At 37.1% G+C, this 26,482-nt stretch overlaps 1 protein-coding gene, 2 long non-coding RNA genes and 1 pseudogene across 11 annotated transcripts in view; all 4 read left to right on the forward strand.

Moving 5' to 3' along the window:
• LOC308610914 (centrosomal protein of 78 kDa-like) overlaps window positions 1-26,482 on the forward strand; it is a 558,473-nt pseudogene that overhangs the window by 199,933 nt on the left and 332,058 nt on the right. The gene's annotated exons all lie outside the window — the stretch shown is intronic.
• The window catches only part of LOC308610932, a 95,101-nt gene that overhangs the window by 24,079 nt on the left and 44,540 nt on the right, over window positions 1-26,482 (forward strand). The window lies entirely within an intron of this gene.
• LOC308610934 lies at window positions 2,244-4,301 on the forward strand. Its single transcript, XR_014014711.1, has 2 exons — window positions 2,244-2,900; window positions 4,035-4,301. It is a non-coding gene; the product is annotated as an uncharacterized lncRNA (long non-coding RNA).
• LOC308610905 (golgin subfamily A member 7-like) lies at window positions 4,432-6,277 on the forward strand (the record flags this gene model as incomplete). The annotated part of the gene is made up of 2 exons (XM_081259895.1): window positions 4,432-4,458; window positions 5,640-6,277. The coding sequence occupies 2 exons, from the start codon at window positions 4,432-4,434 to the stop codon at window positions 6,036-6,038; spliced, it is 426 nt and encodes a 141-aa protein (XP_081116021.1). The 3' UTR covers window positions 6,039-6,277.

Raw genomic sequence — 26,482 nt, forward strand, 5'->3', positions numbered from 1 at the left:
ATGAATAACAACTGAATATAATAAATGTATATAATGAATGCGAAGGTTTATATATACACAGTTAAGTATAAGAGAACAATTTTGTCTTACACATTGTAGGATTTCATGCCCTAAAGGGTGGATTTCTCGATAAGAGAAAGAGAAGATATATATTTACCAGTTCATAGTTTATTGAGGACAAGAAGGAAGAGGATTGAGGCAAGTTCACTTCATTTTTGCAATGACAACATTACAGAGGAAAATGAAGTAAAAAATGTGAAACAGAAGGCTGATTGTGGAAGATGCATGAAGGGAATGAATAAGGCAATGAAAGGGGATAAACTACTTTGAGAGCTCTGATGCCAGGAGGAAAGTGGCAAGTAGTCATGTATGTCCCTGCAGGTATTTGTAGGTTGTCTTCCACTCTGAGATTTCTCTGCTGCTGACCCTCCCCTAAACAAGTGTCAGAGAGGATTGGAGCTCTGTCTTCACAGCGCTTGCTGACTTTTCAAGAGAAACATTGTACAGATAGACCCACAGACATACTGAAATAGATATCCACAGCTCTGCTGGATGTGTAGTATTTAGCTTCTTCAGTCTGTGTGTGAAACACTTCTAACCTGTTTCCCCTACTCCAGTGCCCACAGGGCCACCAGTTTTCAACCTGTTTTCTCTGTCCTGTTAAACACACCTCTTTTTCTAGCAGCTGAATAGGAGGGAGGACCCCCGTTTCAGTTGTTATCTTCCTCAAAACTGTTCATTCTAAACGAATTCTCACATTTCCCTTCAGAATCTATCTACCATCTCCCTCTATGTCCAAACTCCTCCTGATAGACAAATTTATTGAGCGCTTAAATGTATACCAATTACCGTTTGTCAGTGGCATTTAACCCTCACAAATATTATCCACATTACACAGTTAAATACTGAGACTTAGAGAAAGTTAGAAACTTGCCAAAAGTTGCAAACTTAACAAGTGACATGTCTAGGATTCAGGCACAAAAGATTTGAGCCCAGAGGCCATGCTCTTAACCATGAAGTTAAACCCTCTAGGAAGAAGTTAACACCTGTTCAAGGGAAATGGAGGGTCCATACTAGCTCCCTTATTTATACCAGCCGCCAGAGGGGAAAGTTTAACAGAAAAGTGCTCCCATTTAATTTTTCTATTTCTTTAACCACTGAATTAAACAATAACACATCCTCCTTAAAGGTCATCTCTCTTTGATTCAAGCTTTCTGATTATTTCAGAAACTTCAGTGAATAGTTTATATCTTCATAATTTTTTTCTTTAATTTCAGAACTTTGTGAGAAGGATAATGCTATTTTCTTTTAAGAGATTAGATAATTTTGTAATTTTCTATGCTAAAAAGTATACTTACAGTATATATAAAATTCGATGTATTTAACGTGTACTTTTGTTAAAGCATTGTAAAATAACAACTGAATTGTACTCAAATAAATACATCGTTTTCCTCAACATTGACTTAATGTGCACTATAGTTCATATTTTTTTCTGATTAGTTCAGAATTATCAAATTAGAGAATTATCATTTTGAGACTGGTTTTTACTAACTCTAACTTCCATGTTCCTAATGAATAAACTAAGCTTTATTTATCCTTAATATTTTCTGACCTCTTCACTTCAATTGAAATCTGGATTGTTTCAAATGATTCCCCTACCATCTCCACCACAAATTTACCTTTCTCTTTCTCTAGTATAAGAAGAGCCAGACTGCTTCTTACATTTATGCCACTTTCTGATTATTATTCTATGATTTCTGCATTCCCCTAATTTTAGCTTACTGTTAGGAAGTAAAGTTGGCCCTCTCTCTATGCAAACCACTCCTGTATCCTCCAGAACCAGTGCCCACTTCTACTTTCCTGAACGAGGTCAACTACAGTTCACCAAGCTTACCATTTTTAAATTTTAATTAATTAAGTAAAATAAATTAATTTTATTGAAGTATAGTTGATTTACAGTGTGTTCGTTTTAGGTGTACAGCAAAGTGATTCAGTTATACATATACATATATCTATTCTTTGTCAGATTCTTTGCTCATATAGGTTCTCATAGACCAAGCTTACCAATTTTATAGTTTCATTGCCTGCCTGCATCTATGCCATGACCTCATTTCTCATTCACGTCTCAAAATTACACTTTCCGAACTCTACTGCAACAACGATCAGTGGTCTAATGAACTTGTATAAGATGACCAGAAGTTGACGTGTTGTAAGCATGACTCATATAAAAGTCCAACTGCTGTCTGTTCTGCAAGTGAATATATGTTTAATACTAAAAGTTTCACCATGGTAGTGTGAGTCTTTCCAAAATGTATTACATTCCTATTATATGCCAAGCACTGGCTTACTCTTTGATTTCATTTTTCCCCCAATTTTGTTTTCCAAACACAGAATGACAACTTGGTGAAAAAAACCCTGCGGCATATACCAAATACCAAGATGTGCATCCTCTGCCCATCCTCATTTCTGTATTCCCACTCATCCCATCGTAATTAGATTCTGCCACTTTTCTCCTGAGCCCTATAATAGTCTCATGTCTACTCACTTCCCATCTCTTCCCCGTCTTTTAATCTCAAATACAGTTCATACATACAGAACGTCACCTGAATGATGTTCATAACTGATGGCTGCTTGCTTTCTTAAGAATGCTTAAAAGATGCAGTGTTGGAAGAGAAAGCTGTCACCACCTGCTGACTTGTGCCCAAAGTCTCCGAGGCTGAAACTTCTGCTTTCATAAATGGGGAGGCCCAGCACAGAAGTGAAATGAAGAAGTGCCATAAAAGAACTTATGAGCCTTTTAAAGACTTCCCAGGAGATATACACACACACATACATGTACACAAGATGTTCAGTGTGATTTCAGAGAAATTCTCAGAGACCTCATATGTCTCGAACACTGGGTAAGACCTCTGCTTCCAGATGTTCTAAAATTTACTCTTGAATAATGCAACCCAGAGAGCGGTGTACTTGGACCAAATTACTTATATCCCTTATAGTATTATTTCTGGCAAATTACCGCATCTGCTTTTGGCTTGCATAACAGACAATTGCAAGAATTTCTTTTCTATCTATTGGTAGAGGTCCTCTTCCATGACATCCTTTATACAAAGACTATATAAATGCACATAATGTCTTACATATTATTTCATAGGTTTAAGAGATACTTGGTGTCCAATGTAGAATAACATGGACTATGGGCTAACAATGTTCTCTAAAGAATAAAGTAGTTCTTTGTAAACTAGACTGTTTATATATTTCATACACACTCTGTTTCCCAGTTATTCTCTCTTATCACTTAATAAATTCTTTTGATGTCTTTTCTATATCATTTGTACTAAAGTGAAACAAAGCGAGATGTTTTTGATTGCTCCATACCTGGACAAAAGTGTTAGAATGGAAGCCTAGAGGCTGCTATGGTGGTAGCAGTCATAATGAAAATGAGAGAACCCCTAAATGGATGTGGTTTTCCTGCTTCAATTACCTGGAGATTGTTTTCCAGTGCTGACACCAGGATGTTCTGAATTTTGCTTTAGTGAAAGGAATTAGTGTTTCCTCTACAGTTTTAATTATAATTTTGTTTCCTCTAAAATTGCTATGTAATTTCATTGACCATTGAGTTAATACAAAGTGAACTCCTTGGCCTGGCCCTCCAGGCACTCCAACTGTTCTAACCTATCCCTGCTGCTCCATCACCTCCCCTTCTCCTACACATGGGCCTGTGCTGCCATCAAACTGCACAAACCTCTCTTCTCTCAAGTGCTGGGGAGTTTTCTAATCTCTGTCACTTTTCATTCTGCTGATTATGTCAGGAATTGGATTTTCTTAGATGTGATGCATATTAAATCTACTTTACATGTATAACATGTTTATATAGTTAATAAATTTGACAAAAATTATTAAGTGATACCTAATGATGACTACGTTACAAAATCATATATATATATGCCTTTTCATATATATCCATGTCTTTCAACACTAACCTCACCCTCTACATTCTCATAATACTTAAAATATGCTTGCCTTATGTTTTCCAGGCCATTGCATGTGGTGCTCTCTTTGCCTGGAGTTCTCTCCTTCCTCCGTTCTTCTACTTGCCACCACTTCCCCATGTAATGACCCGATTTGGAGAAGACTTGTTTCTGCCCCTCTTATGGGTTCCCTTAGTACCCTATTCCAAGTTCTATTAATTCAGACTGCATTGTAACTCCCTGTTCATTGTCTTCATCATTGTGTCCCCAATGCGTATACAGCACCTAAGGTTTGGAAAGTACTCAAATAAATGAAAGTTGGTGACATTGAAATACATGTATAACTGGTTTAGAAGAGTTAAATGATCATTGTTATTGAAAGTCATAAAGATACTTACGCCTTTGACCCAGTAATCCAGGAGTCAAAAATTCACATGCTTTCAGGGTCAAGCAAGTAATCTAAATGTGCCATGTTGGCCTGGGGGGGAAGGCAAGAGGAATACAGGTTACTGTACTTGCCTCACCTAAACACATTCAGATTTACACTTTTATAAATACTGTCGATACAAGCCAAACAACCATAACCCCTGTCTCATTCAAAGAAACAATTCTATAGAGGAAAAAAATATTCATAATAATGTTATTTGTGAATCTATCTGTAATAAGGAAAAAATGAAGACAAATGGCTAGTAATAGGAATCTGATTAAATTAAATATAGATTGTATCCATTAAATATCATATATTCTTTAACATTAAAATAATCCCCCAGGGCTTCCCTGGTGGCGCAGTGGTTGAGAGTCCGTCTGCCGATGCAGGGGACACGGGTTCGTGCCCCGGTCCGGGAAGATCCCACATGCCATGGAGCGGCTGGGCCCGTGAGCCATGGCCGCTGAGCCTGCGCGTCCGGAGCCTGTGCTCCACAACGGGAGAGGCCACAACACGGAGAGGCCCGCGTACTGAAATAAATAAATAAATAAATAAATAAAATAATCCCACAATTGTAATATATGAAAAATGCTTTAGTTATTGCAAATAGTGAAGGAATAACACAAAACCCTGTGTTTGCTGTAATTGCAACCATGTAAAAATGTACATCCTTGTTTAAAAAAAAGGATTAATCAAAATGAAGATAACTATGTTAAGGTGCTCAAAATAGAAATGATTTTTGTAAAGTGCAGCATTTAATAATGCCGTCATTTTTCCAATCCCAGTCTCTGGAGAAAACTTTGGCAATATCTCTTGGAGACTTAGAAGATGATACCTAGCAAGCAGAACCAGGTTACTTTGGGTAAAAGCTGAAGAATATGAATTGTGGGCTGAGCTACAAATAACATTGTCATAGCAACCTCCAAAGATTTCATAGAAAAGGCATGACTTGGATTTCTCTTTTTTTTTTTTTTTAAGGAAAATGACTAACAAGATCCCTTTTGAAACAGTTCTGATACAGTGAGGGATAAGATACAATAAGTTTGATAAAGAGTTTTGTTGAGAACTTGGGATAAACTGGCATAACCTTGAGATCAGAAGTGAGACTCCCGGTGGGCGGTGCGACAGTCGCTGGAGGGCAGCGGAGGCGGGTTCGTGTTTCCCGGGCCGAACCGGGCTCTGGGGGGCGCGGGGCCTGGCCCGGGAGCGCGGCCCGTCCTGTCCTCGCCATGAGGGCGCAGTAGGCGCCAGTGTCCGGGAAGGTTTTCATTCAGCGAGACTACAGCAGTGGCACCCGCTGCCAGTTCCAGACCAAGTTCCCCGCGGAGCTGGAGAACCGGATTGATAGGCAACAATTTGAAGAAACAGTTCGAACTCTGAATAACCTTTATGCCGAAGCAGAGAAGCTCGGGGGCCAGTCCTATCTTGAAGGCTGCCTGGCTTGTCTCACAGCGTACACCATCTTCTTGTGCATGGAAACTCACTACGAGAAGGTTCTGAAGAAAGTCTCCAAATACATTCAAGAGCAGAATGAGAAGATCTATGCTCCCCAAGGCCTCCTCCTGACAGATCCCATCGAGAGAGGACTTCGAGTTATTGAAATTACTATTTATGAAGACAGAGGCATGAGCAGTGGAAGATAAACCGTAGGATTAAAGGCCCACCTCCAGCTGGGACCCTCATCTGTCCACCGGCTGACCGCAGAGTGTCCCCCACCTCCTCTCCAGAGCATCATTCCTTCGTATCTGCTGCCAGAGCCACGGTGCCATTCACTCCAAGGACTGACTTTGTAAAATTCCACACCTGGAGTGACCTCTAGTCGCTCAGCATCCACTTTGTGTCTCCAAATTGTGTAGGACTCTGTAATCTTTTGATTAGTTTTTGAGAACACGCAATGAAGCATTTCACTTTTTTTATTCAAAGCCATTAATAAAATATGCAGTTGGTCAGCCCAAAAAAAAAAAAAAAAAAAAAAAAAAAGAAGTGAGACTCCCTAGTGTAGCCTTAGCACATTATTTTGTGTGTGTGTATTGATTAGTTTTCAGTGACGTAACACTTATGTGATGCCAATCTGCCTTCCATGCAGATAATATTTACTTAATAATAAAATATTAAGAACAATATAATAATTCTATAATGATAATAATGGTTATTATAAGTAAAAAAGTTCAATTCTCCTTGTTAAGGGCCATTTAATATATTTCTCTGATTCTTTATAATGAAGGCTTGATTATCTGTTCTCAGGGTTCTTCTGTGATACTATATATAACCTCCTGGAAACAGGACTGTGGAAATACTGATAGTATCAACGGAAATCATTGTAACTTCTTCCTTGGAAAGGGCGTATTCCATCAGTCTCATTGCCTCATTTGTTAAGCTGAATCGCCATCCTCAGTGAGAGATCATTTCAGTGTCCAAACTTCCTGCAAGGATTTATGTATTAACCCCATTCTGTTTGAGTTTAGACCAGGGGTGTCCCTTAGGTTATTTTAGGAACCCAGGTTTCCTGTAGTTTGCAAAAGCTGGCCCAGCCCACTGGCAGAAAATCTGCTTCTGATAGCATAGTCCTGTGGTAACAACTTTGGTATCTTGCACAGATAAGCAGCCTTGATATAGGTCCATGTGGTTAAGGAGGAAGACATTGTCAGTAATTACTTTTACGGGGGATATTCTAGTTAGCAATTTTTTTCCAGTTCGAGGTAAACATGTAAGTCTGGGCTTATCATAAATAGCAATATATCCAAAGTATCATTCTCAGACTACACACAAATTTTTGACTCCAGCTTTCTGTGTAACGTTAGAGAAACAAACAAACAGAAAAGCATAGTCAGATCACCTGTTACCTCAAAATAAGGAGCTGGGTGGCAGCATCGGGAAGCATAATGAGTGAAGCCAGAATTAACGAGCAGCAGGGCGGAGGGAGAAACCCCTGCAGTTCCGGCCTGAGCATTGAAACTGGTACCGGATTGCCCTGACAAGTACGACCTGTTCGCTCAGTTCTTGAAACAATCAAATATGTACCGTAAATATCATGGTTCTGCTAACACCTTTTGTGTGTTTTCTGAAGCCACTGGTAGAACTAACCTTTCTAACCACCTGCTGAGAACAGAAGTCACGTTATAAGTCAAGTGGAACTTTGAGTTCTATTTCCATTTCTAAACATTTGACCACAAAATTAAACCTCAGATTCTTAAAGAAGAATTCAGTCTTCTGGGTAAGTGGGTTAAAAGGTGTTTGAGGAGATTACTGTCTCGTTAGCCATCCAACTAATCATCACTCATGCTGAAGTTTTGAATCAGGAAAAAAAAAGAGTTGAACCAATATTTGTTAAATTTTGCACACAAATAGCCCTAGGGAGCACAGAAGGGAAGAGTTTTTCCATTGAAAAAATGTATGACTTTTCTGAATAAATTAATATGTATCTTAATCATGTATGTTTCGAATGAGGTAAAGATTAATTTAACAGAATCATTCTGTAAGACCCCTACTGCTTTGAATCCTATGAAAACTTGTTGCTAATTTGAGGCTCTCAAATTTAAAGTCATAAGATAAGTTGAGCAATCAATAACCTTGAAATTTAGGAAAGTGACTGACATGGACTAGCCAGAACGTTTTTTACAGTAATTTGATATATAACTCTGCCCTAATCACTCTTAAAAATCAGCTAGACAGTAAAAAGTTCTCTACCTTCAAACCTCTTGATGAAGTTTTGCAGATTAATCTGAATGGGTTTAAAATTTGCTGAAAGGATGGAGAGCATCTAAATTTAGTTTTTCTGGATAGCCACATGCAAAAGAATGAGACTAGACCACTATCTTATACCATACATAGATATCAACTCAAAATGGATTAGAGACTCCAATGTAAGATCTGAAACAATAAAACTCCTAGAAGCAAACTTAGGCAGTATTCGCTTTGACTTTGGTTTTAGCAATATCTTTCTGCATATGCCTCCTCAGGCAAGGAGACAAAAGTGTAACTAAACAAATGGGACTATTATCGAACTAAAAAGCTTCTGTACAACAAAGGAAACATCAACAAAATGAAGACCTACCAAATGAGAGAAGATATTTGCAAATCATGTATCTAATATCCAAAATAGATAAAGAATTCATGCAACTCAACAACAAAAAAGCTAACAATCCAATTAAAAAATGAGCAGAGAAACTGAATAGATATTTTTCCAAAGAAGGTATATAGATGGCCAACAAGCATGTGAAAAATGTTCAACATCACTAATTATCAGGGAAATGTAAATCAAAACCACAGGGAGATATCACTTCACACCCATTGGAATGGCTATTATCAAAAAGACAAGAAATAAGTTCTGGAGAGGAAGTGAAGAAAAGGGAAGCCGTGTGCACTTTTGGTGGGAATGTAAATTAGTGCAGCCACTATGGTAAATCACATGGAGATTCCTCCAAAAATTAAGAATAGAACTATCATGTGATGTAGCTATTCCACTTGTGGGTGTTTATCCAAGGAATACAAAAACACTAATCTGAAAAGATATATGCACCCCTGTGTTCATCACAGCATTATTTAGAATAGACAAGATATGGAGACAACCTAAGTGTCCACTGATGGATGAATGGATAAAGAAGATACACACACACTTACAATGGAATAATAGCCCTAAAAAGATGAAATCTTGGCATTTGGGACAACATAGATGGACCATGTGGGTATTACGTTAAGTGAAATAAACCAGATGGAGAAAGACCAATACCATATGATTTAACTCATATGTGGCATATAAAAACAAGCAAAACAAAATGAATGAAGAAACCAAACTGAAACAAGTAGATACAGAGAACAGAGTAGTGGTTAGCAGAGGAGAAGGGGGTGGAGGGAGGGCAAGATGGGTAAAGGGGGTCAACAATATGATGACAGTTGACAACCTTTTGGTGGTGAGCACACTGTAGTTTATATAAATGTCAAAATATAATATTATACCCATGAACCTTATGTGTTATAAACCTATGAAAATATAAATAAATAAAAATTTAATAAATAAATTTACTTTCATTAACTTATGAAACAGCAACATACTTTGCCCAATTTACTTAGCTTCAGAATTTTCATTTGTACAGTTTGAACCAGAAGAAGTACCTTTATTGGTTTATTTTTTTTCTAAAATTCTAAGACTAAATTGTTATTACAATGTCTTCAAAAAATTATTAATAGAATGCTTTCATAATTATCTCACGTAAATATTTAGGTAAATAGCTATGTAATAGCTGAATTTTCTCAAACTGTTAAAATATTATTTCTAAAGGTATATTTCAGGTTAAGAAGGATTAAGCTGCAGAGATATAACGTTTAATGATATTTCTCAAGTGATAAGAACTTACTATCAGAAGCAGGTAATATATTAGTACCCTCATTATGAAGTTCAGATTCTCCAGCAGAAAATGCTCAGGGCATATGTGAGTGATGATAATTTTTTTTCTATGCCTATATTCCTATAGCATTTCTTATCATGATGTCATTGTGTAACTGCATTTAAAGTGGGCTCTTAGGGACTTCCCTGGTGGCGCAGTGGTTAAGAATCCGCCTGTCAATGCAGGGGACACAGGTTCGAGCCCTGGTCCGGGAGGATCCCACATGCCGTGGAGCAACTAAGCCCATGCGCCACAACTACTGATGCCCACGTGCCTAGAGCCCGTGCTCTGCAACAAGAGAAGGCACCGCAATGAGAAGCCCGCGCACCGCAACGAAGAGTAGCCCCCACTCCCCGCAACTAGAGAAAGTCCACGTGCAGCAACGAAGATCCAACACAGCCAAAAATAAATAAATTAAAAAAAAGATGATTCTTTAATAAATCAATCAATCAATAAATAAAGTGTGCTCTTAAGCATTTGCCAATTAAAGAAACTCAACATAAAGACCCAAAGACCCCATCTGAGTTTGCTAAGTGATGCAGTGTTAATAAAACTGTGGCTCATTGGAATCTAGTGTGTTACAGGATATTTTGCACACTTAGCTCTTCAACTGATTTGGTTTGGATTCTAGTCAAATTACTTGGTACCTTGGTTAAGTGGGCTTGTGAAAAATACTGATGTATACAACCAGTTCCTATGGAGCTAATAGCTATGTGTTTGCTAAGTATTTTGTGAGAAGAAAAGATCAGAGAGCAAAGAAAGCTGGATTTCCTTAAAAGCACTGAACTAACTGTAACATGTATGTAAAGACTGGGTAATTATTGGGCAGAAAGAGGCCTGCCAGTAAAAGCCAACTATATGCAGCTCCCTTCTTTTGCTGAAAATCTGTCCTAGTTTCATGTTAAATTATATATTAAAAGAATACTACATTTTTCTATAATGATGTTTTTATAATATAGAGGGTATGTTTCTGACCAAAGACTCTACATCCACAATATATGATAAAAGCAAAGGTATAATGATAAAATATCATACTCAACTCATTTAAGTAGTAAAGTATATTCTAAACCTCATAATGGACAAATATAGTCACTGTGAGGTGGTTCTATAAGTCTCTAATATATTTTAAAAAGGTATATATCATATTCAAACGAATTTCTACTATATCTTAAATTATAACTATATAAAATGAACACATTAACTTTAATGACCACTTATTTACACTAATATAAGTCTGTTCCCCAACAAGAAAGATGTACATATGTATATGGGTGTTTGTATGAGTTAGGTAACTGGCATCTTTTAAAAAACCTGTTCAAGAAAGTTTGAAGTAATGAATTTTCATGTAGCATGAGGAGGTAATCAAAATCATTCTCCCATATTTCCTTAATTCTAAGGTACCATATGTTGTATATGTCCTTAAGTTAGGGAAACTTTTTTTGGAAATAAAAAGCAAGTACACCAAATGTGCACATTAGAAGGAAAATTCTGGTTTTATAAATTTTATAATGAAAAAAGAAAATGGAATACATATTTTTATTTACCTTAGAATTAAATTTGAATTTAAGCTTAATTTCTACAGTAACCTTTAGAAATTTTTATTATGCACTCTTTCTTGATGATAATTTGTAATGTGCTATGATTGATTTAGAATTTCCAAATTTCCATCCATTTTTAGAATTCAAAATTTTGGCTAAAACCATCAATTATTTGAAATCCTCTCTCAATCTAGACTGTGCCTGAGGCCAGTACCTGAGCTGATCCTCTAGAGAGCTTCATGGAGAGTATAATAAGGGGAGCCCTTGTTGAGTAATTTATACTTGATTAACATCATCACGAATTGCTCCCAACTTTATTCATGATTCTGAACACTTGAGATAATTGAAATACCAAAAGAATGAGTATAAAGCTATTAGGACGAGTGGATACTTGAGCCTGCTCAGAGTCTCTTTGAGGCAGAGGCTCATTTTGTGCATAAGTGTAAAGAAATATATTTTTGGAAAAATAATTCTAGTTCCAGTTAGAAGATGGTGAACTCAGAGATTTCATTTATCACTGCTCAAAGTGTTTAGAGCCATTGAAAACATTTCCCCCTAGACATTGACATGATGGACTTATTTTAATCAGCAATTACAAAAGTTGACCAAGTGCCAGGCATCAGTGAGTAGATTATTGGGCAAAAATCCGTTTTTTCCCCTTGTACACAACCTGGATGCATCCTGTCCAAGGACAGACTTAAACAGGCAAGGGAAAGTTTATTGCAAACTATTGCAGTTGGAGAGAGAGATTGGACTAAACTCTGCTGAAACAAAAGGTGGGACAGTTTATCAATTCTGGAGTGAGCTAGTGGACTGGTACTGGAGGACATTAGGAGGAGACTGGTTAATGTGATTAGGCCATCTGTGTTTGCTAATCAGCACTTATTGAAGTTAGACTCTTGCCCTCCCACAGAGAATGCGGTACTATCTTTCTTGATGATTACATTTCGAAAAATGGCTCCCATGTCCGTGAGAAAGACATTCCTGGGTTGTAAATCTGGCAAGATTACTAGAAGAAGATTTACGTGTCAAAGGGGTGAAAAAAGAATTTGCATGTTTTTTAGAGTAAATGTTCTAAATAAGGGGAGGTCAAGGGCCTATAAGTCAGGAAGAAACCTGTCTAAAGTTTTATTAAGCTGAAAGGAATGTTAAGGCTGTCTTGGTCAATCTAAACCTTGAACACAGGTACAGATGTTTACCAACTCTAGAGAAAAGCCTACAAGTACGACCAGCTCCTTTACCTTTAATTTCCCATCCTCCCTAATCTGATTTAGGTATTTCACTTGTGTTGTCACAGGCTTACCAATATCACAGAATTTATCGGGTCAAATTGCAATTTTTTGTCTGTTTACTACTCTTGACACTAGACTGTAAGGTACCTGAGAACAGGGATCCTGTTTACATTTGTAACCATAGGACCTACTGTAATTCCCCTTACCTCAATTAATGCCTACTAAAATAAACTGAATTCTATAAAATTAACAGAAAAGTAACTGAGATAGGAAATAAGAATGTGGGAATTACAAAAAAATTAAGAGCCTTTAGTTTAGTAAAATGAAGATGGTAAGGGAATATGATCAGAAGCCATATATTCCTAGAAGGTATGAAATTTTCTAGTAAATCCTAGAAAACTAGAAGTTGGCCACAGCCAGTGGAGATAGGAAAGAGGGCTCACATTTAATGTACACTATATGGTAGACACTATGTTAGCATATCAAATTGAATCGTTTATCTGTGAAGAAAGCACTGCAAACCCTATTTTATAAGTAAGAAAACTGATTCCTGGAGTGGCCATATACCACCTACAGAACAGTGAACCAAGATTTAAACACTCACCTTTATGGCCCCAAGTCATAAAGCTATTAAACTTGGCTGCCTTAAACATAAATTATAATAGTTTAAGTTTAGGAGAGAAAAATGATCAATACTTTTAACTTTGCATATGAGATGATATCCCTAAGAAGGGATCACCCTCAAAATATAAATAGAATCAATAAGTATCAGATGTATCTTTAAATACTAGAGACAAGCAAGGTTGTAAAGAAAACTGGTGATGTTTGGGGGTACCTTCCAAAACTTTTGAAGGTGGTGTCACCACAAGGAGACTCTGTCTCTTGGTAGCACCATCAGCTCTGCTTCTGGATTGGATGGATATTGAGATGACTTTAGAAGTGCTCTTCTCTTAGAGTTAGGACATTCTCTGATTCTTTAGTAAAGAAATACCTTTGATTCTTTGCTTTATCACCAAAAACGATTGTTTAAAGGAACAACCTTTTTGTTTTTCCAGATACACACTGGGAATGCTATTTACCAACTCTCACTACATGCTAGAGGTTTGATGGTAGTCCCCTTATATATCCCAGTATACCGTACAGAAAATATTAAGGCTACTGGCATCAGTCCCATATGGTTAAATAAGCTATTTAAAGGAGGATATTCCTGAACTGGAGAGGGATGTCTGGGACAAGAGCAAGCAGGATGGAGAGGATTTAATCAACAATTTAGTTTTATCTGGAAGCCTGATAAAATTCAAATACCCATGTCTCGCTTACATGGGACTTATTTTTCAACATAATATGGCTTGACAATTTTTCTTAAGAATTTGGGATGAGGGCTTCCCTGGTGGCGCAGTGGTTGAGAGTCCGCCTGCCGATGCAGGGGACACGGGTTCGTGCCCCTATCCCGGAAGATCCCACATGCCGCGCAGCGGCTGGGCCCGCGAGCCATGGCCGCGGAGCCTGTGTGTCCGGAGCCTGTGCTCCGCAACGGGAGAGGCCACAGCAGTGAGAGGCCCGCGTACAGCAAAAAAAAAAAAAAAAAAAAAAAAAAAAAGAATTTGGGATGAGAAGGAAAAACATAATAATTTAATCTAGTCAATAAAAGGAATATTGATGTTCCTCTTATTTCTTTGAAATCCTTTGCTAAATTTGTTGACTTGTCACCTGACTGACTTTTACCCTTTTCTAGAAAAAAAGCATAACAGGAGGAAGTAAGAGCTAGTGCTTTTTAGTGTACTCTTGGCATTCTTCCAACTCTTCTGGAAAACATCATTCTATCACTTATATTCCTGTACAACTGTAAGTTGAAATGAAGAACCCTCTTACCCAGCCTCTTACACAAAAGTATCACGATATTCTTTAAAAGACCCTATCCAAACAGACACATTTTAAATAATTATTAGTTCACCATCATGACCCAACAAGACTGCAAGGTTGCTTAGCAACAGAATCAGGCACTCTTAACAGGAACATGCATGGGAACAATGGTGAAAAGTGATGGAGATCTTACAAAGGCAAATTCTTTGAATTAAATCTTTGTGAAACGACATCATAGGGAAAATGAGTTTTTTAACCTAAGAATTGTTTCCTGAGATTGATACATTATTTCACAGCTAAACATCAACCACTTTCCATAGGATGGATAGAACAATGGAACTTTTAGTCTTTACATAATTTAGGGCACTTACAAAACATTATTTATCAGTGTTAGCTTGAAAATGAATAATATTTCTGTGTCGTTCCATTATCTTTAAAACTGTATAGATATATAAAGAAAGGAAGTTACTTACAAAAATAAATACTGCAAATGTATTTGATTAACGATGTTCTATTTTTATGTCGTACATAAGTAGACTATAAAAATTGTATTCTTTTAAATTTGAACAAGATATAAGTGTATATATATATATATATATATATATATATATATATATATGTATACATACATACACACAAACATGCATTATCTATCTAATTCCCATTTCCAGTGGAAAAAAAAAGAAAAGAAAAGAAAAGAAAAAGCCTGCAAAGCATTGTCTCTTTGGGACTCCTAGATTGACTAATTTTTGGCTGAATGGGCTGATTTTATACAACAATACCTGTAAAGGCACTAACTTCCTTCTATTAGTAAATGGAAGAAAATCCAGTACATTTGGGCTCTGTTGATGCAATATGTAAACACCCAGCAAGTTCAAAGAGTAAGCTCAACATCCTGGCAGAAGACCTCAACTTTGAGCCTAGTCCCATCTCTGGCTTGGACAATTCACTTAACCACCATAGACCTCATATTCCTCATCTCTAAAAGGAGGCCTCCAAGATTATTTTCAGCTCTAAAATTCCTAAAGTTCATGTCCATCAACTCTTAAGTAGCATCATTCTTTTTTCTCACAGAAGAATTGTTTGTTTTACTGCATTGGTTATTTGACTACTGTCTTTATGTAAATACTAGAAGTAGCAGGCTTGTTCGCCAATACATTCAAGTATCAGGCAGAAGATTTTCAATACTGGGTTTTTGTTTGTTTCTTTCTTTCTTCATGGCTGATTGCATGTTGCAGAGGTGATTTTTAGTTTCTGGAAGTTAAAAACATGCAGGTGTAGATATAATATGCTGCAGCCATTTATATCACCAGCCATAATGTTTTAAAACAACTGGCTTTTTTGCATAGTCTTTAGAAGAGGGTTAGATGAGCACTTCTGTTTTCCTTTCCTTGAGAAGTTTTATAACAACACCGAAAGGTCATTTTTAAAATGTCAGACAAGATTAACAACAAAATCTTGGAAGACAGCCAGTCCACCAAGGAAACAAACCCAAAGGACTCTTTACAGATGCAGATTTTAAATAAGCAACAGAACCTGAGAGTGGGGTGAGGGCAGGGGAGAGAAATACTTTGTAGCAAAGAAATACATTCAAGAGATGCCTCATGGCCTTGAACTGTTGGAAAGGAGTAGCAGTAAACAAACCTGGCCCCCAGCAATTGCTAAAGGGCACATTCATTAGGAAGTTGGAAGCAAGAAGTCTAAGATCATGAGTCAGAGAAGCAGAATCATGAGCCACACCCACACTGGGTTCTATATGCTATTGTTAAAACCAAGAGAAGTTGATGTAAATATTTTAATTGCAAGGAATTTGAAAAAGTGGTTTTTAATCTCACTAGTTGATGCCAGGCCAGGTTTTTGATTATACAACTGAGGATGTAGCTCTATAGTCCTGACAGCTGAGTAGTAGAGAAGATGCAGTTTTCTTCCCACAAAAATACCACTTCTACTAACAATTCTAAAGGGAGAGAAAGCCTTTAACAGAGAACACATTAAAGGAGAGTCACAGTTATTTAAAACCAGAAACTTAAATATTGATGGAAGAAGCAAGTAGGTTTAGGAAGAGAGCAAGCTACAGAAATTGATAAAAGCTTTGCACTTTTAGTTGAAATTTTTAAAATTATAAACAAAAATGGAGAATTCTCTGCAATTTGTATTTTATCCAGTATTCAACTAAGTGGCCTATTAGTTTAGTAGGATGAAAAGTATCTTGCTGGCAAATGTGGAAACTAATACTGAAACAAAAATAGAAGGCAGAGACATATTTTTGTAGCAAAGGATTTCACCAGCTTTGTCAAGGTTGACACAAGAATCATATTATAGTTATACTTAATATAAATGTTAGATTATGTAATACATAAATGTATATTCAGTAGAAATAGTCCATAAATTGTACATAATGTACTACAGTAGTAAATGTTAGGTTCTTTTCAATGAATACTTTATAGTGTTTTTGCGATCTTTATAAAGAGCCTAGTTTTTAAATAAATACTATTTCAAATTTGGGGAATGAGAAGTTTAAAATAAGATGAACCAGATTTCTACAATCCATTTTCTGATGCTCAAAGTGGGCAGACTACAAAATGGAGCATGGCTGAGGCCATGTGGTAATCTGTGTGTTCCTTGCACTGTTTGAATTATATTATACATCCGTAATATGCAGGGGCACAAATCACTCATAGGTTCTGCTTTTTAGGCAAACTTTTACACACGAATAACAACTAATTAGAATAAACCTTAGCAAAACCGTGATGTTTGCTTGTTTCATCAAGCTCCACTTTCTGAGTTTCCCCTGTGAGTCTATTTATTGCTCTGTCTTCTCTATTCCCTGGTACCCTCTGCAGAACACTTATGCCCTCAAGTTCTCTTCCCTCTTGCACATCATCAAAACTTGCTTTTGGATCATTCAGGCTGAGGTAAAAATGACTACGATCTTAAAGCACAACCAGTATTTGAATTTTAATGGGAAAAAAAGATTTAAGCTAAAGGGATGAGATTCCGAGATAAAGGGATGAGAGTTGAGTGCCAACCATCAGTTAGTAGATGAGAAGACATTTTTAAGCATCAAAACTTTTCTGCATCTCTAGTCATAATACTAATTCTGCAAGCTATATAGTTGGAGAGATGCAATCATATGAAAGGCTCAAGATATCAGAAAATAGAAACCAAAACTATTTCCTCTTAGTTCATAAATAGGGTGTAGGTTTACTAAAGAGGACATTAAAATTACTCCCTGTTTCCTGAACCCAATCCAACCAGCAAGGGAAAGGAGTTGAATAATGTGGCATTTGAGTTGGTTAATGGCAGGGAGAATTCAGAGTGGAATTACAGATGTAAAATGGATATGAGGATGTTATTTGTGTGTATGTGTCCGTTGTGTATGTGTATAGAAGCCACCTCTGTCATCTAGGAAAAGACATTTAAATCTTCCAGGGTTATAAATTCACTGAGAAGAAACGATAAACTTCAGCATCATTTTGTTGCTCAATTGGGTCCTATTTGAGGGATGAATCAATAACAATGATTTCCTTGAATGGTCTCTCAAGGCTATTGTTTTTTTTTTTTTTTTTTTGTGGTACGTGGGCCTCTCACTGTTGTGGCCTCTCCCGTTGTGTAACACAGGCTCCGGACGCGCAGGCTCAGTGGCCATGGCTCACGGGCCTAGCCGCTCTGCGGCATGTGGGATCTTCCCGGACCGGGGCACGAACCCGTGTCCCCTGCATCGGCAGGCGGACTCTCAACCACTGCGCCACCAGGGAAGCCCAAGGCTATTGTTTTTTTATGGCCCTGGTATGCAAGGGGGTTGTTCTGAAAGGACACAAACAGGTAATTCTCTCTTTCAAGAATTTTGGTCGTAGTAGTTGAGCAAAAACTACAGTATGATAGAAAGCAGTTCGTTTTCTTTGTCTCATATACAGAGTTAAAATTAAAAAGTGAAAAGACCCTACGTTTTATCATTTTATATTCAACACTTATCTACATAAGTGTTAAAACAAATTGATCTTACTACCCATTATGATTATTAAGGTACCAAAAAAATTCACTTTGAAAACGATTCCTGAATATGGATACATTTTGTATTCAGAATCACATGGAAAAAGAAGCCTCTTAATTTACATGGGCCAGTGTCCCATAGTTATTGATCATTATTCATGGGAAATAAATTAATTTTCTAACATTCCATCATTTGCTATTTTTTTTTAACAAAAGAGGGATTTTATTGTTCAGCACAGGGAAATATAGCCATCATTTTATAATAATTAAATGTAGTATAATCTATAAAAATATTGAATCACTATGTTGTACACCTGAAACTAATATAATATCGTAAATCATTTATACATCAATAAAAAGAGGTATTTTAGTTTTCTTATCAGCTGTTCTGTTCTTTGTTAAGAAGTGAGGAAAAAAACACTTACTGATTCTAAGGAAGTCAGATCCTTGATTTGCCTGATGATTATGAATATGAAAAAAGTGTTCTCTACAGAACACTTCAAAAAACAGAACACTTCTCTTCAAAAAAAGGCCGGCTCTAACATATTCTACAAAGAAGAGTGTGCCAAGATATAGCAATCCTTTTTGATTCTTTTGAAGTTTAAACAAATAGTGTACTCCGCATGAATTTTATCTTTCAACTAAATCATTCTACTGTGGAATTTATGATGCTATAGTACTAGTTTGCGAAGAAAGTGTAGTAGGCTTCACATATCTCCATATCTTATATTGATGGCATTTAAATTCTAACACCAAACTGTTATTGTTTCATAAACTAGGAGAAAATTACGCTTATAACAAGCAGGAGAAGCTGGCAGAAACAATAGATTTTCCATTCTTTGCTTTCTATTGTTTGTAAGCCTAATTACCCTCGTTGACCAATTAATGACAACACATGATGAAATTTTCCTGACTGCTAATTAATTAGCTCTAATTTCACTAGCTTTGTTACTGCTAAGGCTTCCACTAATTCTATGTGTGAATGTCTTCTTACCCTACTCCTCCTACTTTCCTCTTTGAACTTCCTCATATGTAGAGAACCCATTTGATTGACTTAAGCGTCAGAAGATACTTATAATCAGAGAAAAAGCAAAAAAGAATGACTATAATGCCAATTAGTATAACTATTAATTAGAAATTATGTTTTGAGGATTTTCAGACAGAAGAGGAGTAGAAATGATAATAGTTTAGTTTTAGGAAAGCTGTGGTACACAAATAGAACCCCAAATCACACCACAGAGAATTTTGCAGGAATTTAATATATCTGATATACACTCAATTTGTGCCCATGAATGGTGAGCAACTAGAAGTAAAGGAGAATCACATAGTTACATTTCTGGACAAATCAGGTTATCAGAATGATGTAATAATGGCAGTTTACCTCAATCACTTCTTAGGCTTTCTTATTTACTATGCTAAATGTTAAATGAGATTTCTGAGTAAAAGCATTACAATGACTTCAGCATTGTGGGACATGAAACACAGTGAGAACTCAGAGCAAGGAAGGAAATAAGTCAGGTAAGAAGGAAAAAGAATTGAAAGAGCTGAAAGATGTATTACTTGGCTGTCAGGTGTTAGGAGAGTTTATTTGTGCTTTTTCTTAATCTTCATAATGCTCTTGTCAGAATGGTAGTAACATACCCATTTTTTTTTTTTAGATGAGCGACCTTTAACTGTAGGTTGCACTTGATTGTCTGCCAGGTTTTCAAGTCTGTGATGGGGACAGTAATGTCAGAAATTTCAATCCCAGTCAAATCAAGACCTGGTAGAAACACCATTATGGAAGTGCATAGTTTTGACCCAAATTTGACCACATTAAAATGTTGTTCTTTCTTCTCCAGGATGATAGTCTGTATTTCAAGAAGAATTCTAATTCTTGCCCCATAACAATTTCTCTGAGTTCTTTGTGCCAACTAAAGCCTTTGATTGATTTTCATATTAGCAAAGCCCTGGAATTATATGCAAAATGCTATGAATAGTTAGCAAATAGCAAAAGGATGCAGAGCCGTTATCAGATTCTCAAAACTCAATCAGATTATCTAAGAGTTTACATTAAATGAGGTAATGAATGCCCTTTCTGGATCCAAACATTATAATATTTTTAATCCTTACCGTGGTCCCTGAAATGTCTATTATCTCTAATTATCAGTAAGGGAACTGAGGCGTCGTAAAGTCTAAGTAAGTGAGAGGTCTGGAATTCAAATCCAAGTCAGTTTCAGTCTTGAACACCACTAATTCTATAGCCTACACTGCATTCTATACTCTCACTGTAGATAATCAATAAATGTTCATTTATTTCCTTTACCCCAGTTGGGGACAAAGAACATGGGTGTGTGAAAGAAAGTACAGGTTAGTTTTAATGTAAATGATATAATAATAATGCTAGTCAGCAGTTATAGAATATTCATATTGTGCTAGGAGTTGAGCATTAAGTACTTTACAGGCATTCTTTTATTTAAAATCTCATATATATAATACCTACCTTAGGAAGTAGGTAATATAAATGTGCCAAGGTGATTGAAATAACGTGGTCACGTACAGTCAATGAAACTGGGAAGGAGTTTTCTGGGCTGATGGTTGAATTTTGGCCAAGACATTAAGGGGAGAAGGGATGAGCACTGGTGGGGAGACTGAAAACTTATTCATCATAGGGAGAAAGCACTGGTGGAAGCATTGTGCTGCTTGCTTAAGAACTGTTACCCTCATAGCCCAAAAACTGAGGTTTTGCTGAAAGCTGAAGGCAGATTTCTTGCAGTGTGAAAAAGAACTTACTGATATCTCTTCATGTTTGAACATGACTGTTTTGCAGATTTGTTGAAATGACTCAAGTTCTCTTTCAGATCTGGACTAAATGTCTGTATCATAGCATTAGGGCCCATGAAGCAGCATTTGCAAGCCCATACTCACCTCCCCCCTTTTTAGTGTTTTGCCCTCTGGAAAAGCAAACAACAGCAACAACAATATCTTATTTCCTTTTATCTATAGTTATTTATTTATTTTATTTTTTTTTTTTGCGGTATGCGGGCCTCTCACTGTTGTGGCCTCTCCCGTTGCGGAGCACAGGCTCCGGATGCGCAGGCCCAGCGGCCATGGCTCACGGGCCCAGCCGCTCCGCGGCATATGGGATCCTCCCAGACCGGGGCACGAACCCGTATCCCCTGCATCGGCAGGCGGACTCTCAACCACTGCGCCACCAGGGAGGCCCATATAATTTTGTTTTTTCTACTCCTTTTCTTAAGAATTTCTGATTATTACCTCAATTTTCATTCCATAGTTTCAAATAAAGTCAGCAATTTTATCATCAGAGAAGATTAGACTTATTTGACAGTTCATAATTCCAAGTTATTTGGTATAAAAAGACCATATACACTTGTAGGTGCTTTCAAAATAATATTTCGAGAATTTTTTTTTTTGCTTAGTCTTTCCTAGTATGGAGATTCAGCAAACTACCTAAAATTGCTAGCCATTCTTTTTTCATTTTTCTCATTTTATTCATTTATCTTGCCCTTCACAGAAATGATAACAAATGAGTCTGCAGTTGCATCTGCCAATTTCTTAAATCCTCTATTATCCACATTATGAAATCATACTTATATGAATGCTTCCAGTATTTTCAGAGCTCTTTAGTTATTATACTTTAGCATTCTGTATGAAGTATCTTATGTAAGTGTAAAATTTAGACTCAACTTCTGGAAGCTTTTGATTTCTTAGTTCAAAAGTGAGAGATCCTTAGTTCAGCCATATGATTAACAATTACTTGTATAGTAAGAAGCTCCTAAATTATTGTTTTATGGATACCTGGCAGTTTTCTTGCCATTTCTCAGAGGTTCTCTATTAAACACATTCTCTCTCTCTCTCTCTCTCTCTCTCTCTCACACACACACACACACACACACACATTGTGATTAAAAGCACAGACTTTGGCATTATGAAGTCTAAGGTTCAATTTCCAGTTCTGTAGTTTCTGGGCCACTTCACTTTAGGCAAGTAGCCTAATGTCTCTGAACCTTGTTATTTTCATCTGTAAAATGGAGATTACAATTATATCATCAGAACATCCGTAATGATTTTAGAGTTTCAGAGTCAGGTACAAGCAGGCACTCAGTAAATGGCTAGTGCTTTTATTACTTTATTATTATTTAGGTCTTGGTTTTCCTTGAGTCTGTGAGTCCCCATAATGAAATGTAATTTCCAGTAGATTGAGTAATACCTATTTTCACCAAAAATTTTAACTGAGTTCATTACTTTCTGTGCAACCCAGATTAGTTTTCTGCCTTTTTTTCTGTGCCATCTGTAGGTGTTCAATAGATTTATTTAATAAATGTATGAATGCATGAACACGTAGATGAATTTTTAAATGCTTCTTTTTTTTTTTTTTTTTTTGCAGTACGCGGGCCTCTCACTGTTGTGGCCTTTCTTGTTGCAGAACACAGGCTCCGGACATGCAGGCTCAGCGGCCATGGCTCACGGGCCCAGCCGCTCTGCGGCATGTGGGATCTTCCCGGACCGGGGCACGAACCCGTGTCCCCTGCATCGGCAGGCGGACTCTCAACCACTGCGCCACCAGGGAAGCCCTAAATGCTTCTTTTTGAGAAGGTAGAACAAATGTGACACAGTAGAACAGATAAGAAAATAGTCCATGGAAAAAATGGCAAAGTCACATATGTGCCCAGGGCCAGCCTAAGGAGAATTGCTTTTTTTTTTTTTTTAAGGAAAAATGTGTTGAATAGCTTATTTTAATTATTTTTAAAAGTTAAGTACAGGGACTTCCCTGGCGGTCCAGTGGTTAAGACTTCACCTTCCAATGCAGGCGGTGTGGGTTCAATCCCTAGTCGGGGAGCTATGGTCCCACATGCCTCACAGCCAAGAAACCAAAACATAAAACAGAAGCAGTATTGTAACAAATTCAATAAAGATTTTAAAAAGTGGTCCACATCCAAAAAAAAAAAGTTAAGTACAAAAATTTGCTGATGATTTACATATTTAGCACCAATAAAATAATGTGAGATTAGCTGTACTAAAACAGAATGTTGAGCTACATTCACATTAAGTGACATTATATAGTCTAAATTTATGGAAAACTTCTGAAATGGCTGATAAAAAGTAAGATGGTGAGTGACCTTTGAGCAGAAAAAGACAGAAAGAGAAATGGCCTTTTCTACATTCTATTGTGCCTCTAAGTGAAATGCTTGGTAATCTAGCTACAAAGCTATATGTCATTTGGCTTTAGGCACCTACTGTGATTTACCTTGTGAGGATCAGATTTTGCCATGGAGAGGATTTGTAAAAGTATCACACATTCCAGTACCATTGGCAACCACAGCTACCAAAAACTCCAATTTAAATTGATGAACCTAATGTCAGATGATAGTATCATTTCCTTCTGGGTGTTTTGGGAAAAGATGGGTAGGAAATGTATAAAAGTGAATACTTTATTGACTGAAATAACAATTCATCATTTTGAAAACATAAAATACATTAAAGTTGTTATAGCATCATGCATTAATATTTCACTGTACTTTAGACATTACCTACAATCAATGTTTTCTGCCCTTGGAAACAGAATCTTGCTTGTGGTATGCATTAATCATATAAAAGATTAAACACTGAAAAGAAATTCAGCCTTTAAAGACAATTTGCTTTGATTTATTCAGTGGGTTCTTCCAAAAAGTTAATACAAGAATTATTGCTTGTTGAATTGGAGTTACAAATTCTTTCAGAGTTACTTAGTATTTTCTGTAATATCAGTATCAAGGAAGGTAAAGCAAATTTACATATTCATTAGGAAATACAGGCACATAATCATAAAACAAGAAAACACAGCGTTTTTATAGACTTTATTTTTAGAAGTGTTTTAATTTTACAGAAAAATTGAGAAGATAGTATAAAGTGTTTCCATATACACTATACCCATTTCCCTCTATGATGATCCACTTATATTAGTATGTTACATTGTTACAATCAATTAACAAATATTGATACATTATCATTTACTATAGTCCATACATTAGTCCAGTTCCTTGGTTTTTACCTAATGTCCTTTTTCTATTCCAGGATTTCATCCAAAACATCACATTACATTTAGTTGCCATGTTTCCTTAGGCTCCTCTTGGGTTTGATAGCTTCTCAGATTTTCCTTGGATGACCTTGACAATTTTGAGTAGTTAGGGTTTTGTAGGATGCCCACTACTAGAATTTGTTTGATGCATTTTTCATGATAATATTGGGATTATGTGTTTTGGGGAGGAAGACCACAGAGTAGAAGGGTTATTTTGTCAGATCACATCAAGTGTACAAAGTATGAATATGCATTATGAATGCTGAGGTCGACTTTGATCACCAGGCTGAGGTAGTGTTTTTCAGGTTTCTCCATCGTAAGATTACTGTTTTCCCTTTTTCATACTGTACTTTTTTGGAAGGAAGTCAATATGCTGAGCCCACAACTAAGGAATAGGGAGTTATGCTTAAGATGGAGTACTACATAAACTATTTGGAATTCCTTTGCACTGGAGATTTATCTATTCTCCTGCATTTATGTATCCAATTATTTATTTATATCAGAAGAACTCATGGATTTTTATTTTATACTTTGGGTTATAATCTAATTCTACTTTAGTTACTTTGTTCCTCAAATTGCCCTAGTCCTGACCCTTGTGAACTCTTTTCAGTTGGCTCTTGTGCCACTCTGAGGTATCCCCATCCTGTATTTTTTTTTGGAACTTCCTTACTTTCTGACACTATAAGATGGTCTTGTATATAAATCTTGTATATTTACTGCCCTAGTCCTAGAATCAGCTATTTCTTCAAAGATAACTAGGTCTTTTTAGTGGAGAACGGTATTAGACAGCAGGATCTGGGTGTGGGGTGTGCTAATTGTTGCTCGGATGTCATTGCTTCTAGATCTTCTCAGCTGACGGAGCAAAGAGATAATATGTGTGCACATTACCCATGTATACGCACATATCTATAAGTATCTCTCTACATAGCCATGTGTATTAAGGTAATATGAAGCAATATTAAGCTAAACATGAATGTATATTGATGTTTCCAACTTTAATCTGTTAACCACATAGATCATCTTAGCCTCATCTCTTGCTTATCTTTAAATTTCAACTCCAGCAAAACACTTGGCTTTTAGAAGTATGAAAATCAAATTGTAGCAACTTTGGGAAGCCACATCATCTAGTAGAATAATTCTTAAAGGGCAAGGTGTATATCATCAAATTTTAATTTACAGTCAGCAGTACTTTTTAACATCAAAAGGCCTCCAGACCTCTGCTTCCAAGAAGATGAAGTAGCCCATTTCTCCCAGGTTCTCCCACTTAAAACTAAAACCCTGAACATAACAACAAACAAACATAGGAAGACGCTGAAAGGTGGAAATGAGGAGGCAGACTTAACTAGGGACTTTGGGACTTGAGGAATAACATGGTGATGAGTCCCCTGTGTTTCCTGTTGCTTCCCATACATCCTGGAGAGGGTATTACAGGCACCCCCAATCAATAACCACCAACAGAACAACAGACAAAAAAGCTTCAGAAAAAAAACAAAACCCTGTCCCCCCTAGCCAAAGTATGAGGAAAGGGGTTGCTAAAGACAGAAGACCATTTGGGCAATAATATACACACTACTCGAGCCAAGTGCCAGTGGAATATACACACTACTCAAGCCAAGTGCCAGTGGAATATTGCACCCATCCCCTATGTCCTGTCGTTTCAGTTGGGCCAAGGTAGGATTTGATCTTCCACACCACCCCACTCCTGCCCTCCAGAAGAGCCAGCGCTGTGATTCCCCACCGGGGTTGTTTCAGTGTGGTCCAGTGGTGAGCTGAGCCTCCACCCCTTTCAATTAGCAAACAGACTTTAAAAGGTGGTGCCTGGGCTTCCCTGGTGGCGCAGTGGTTGAGAATCTGCCTGCCAATGCAGAGGACACAGGTTCGAGCCCTGGTCTGGGAAGATCCCACATGCCGCGGAGCAGCTGGGCCCGTGAGCCCCAGCTACTGAGCCTGCGCTCCGCAACAAGAGAGGCCGCAACAGTGAGAGGCCCGCGCACCACGATGAAGAGTGGCACCCGCTCG

The sequence above is a fragment of the Mesoplodon bidens genome, assembly GCF_964165515.1.
Source record: "Mesoplodon bidens genome assembly, contig: HAP1_SCAFFOLD_96, whole genome shotgun sequence".
In the NCBI taxonomy this organism is placed as follows: Eukaryota; Metazoa; Chordata; class Mammalia; order Artiodactyla; family Ziphiidae; genus Mesoplodon; species Mesoplodon bidens.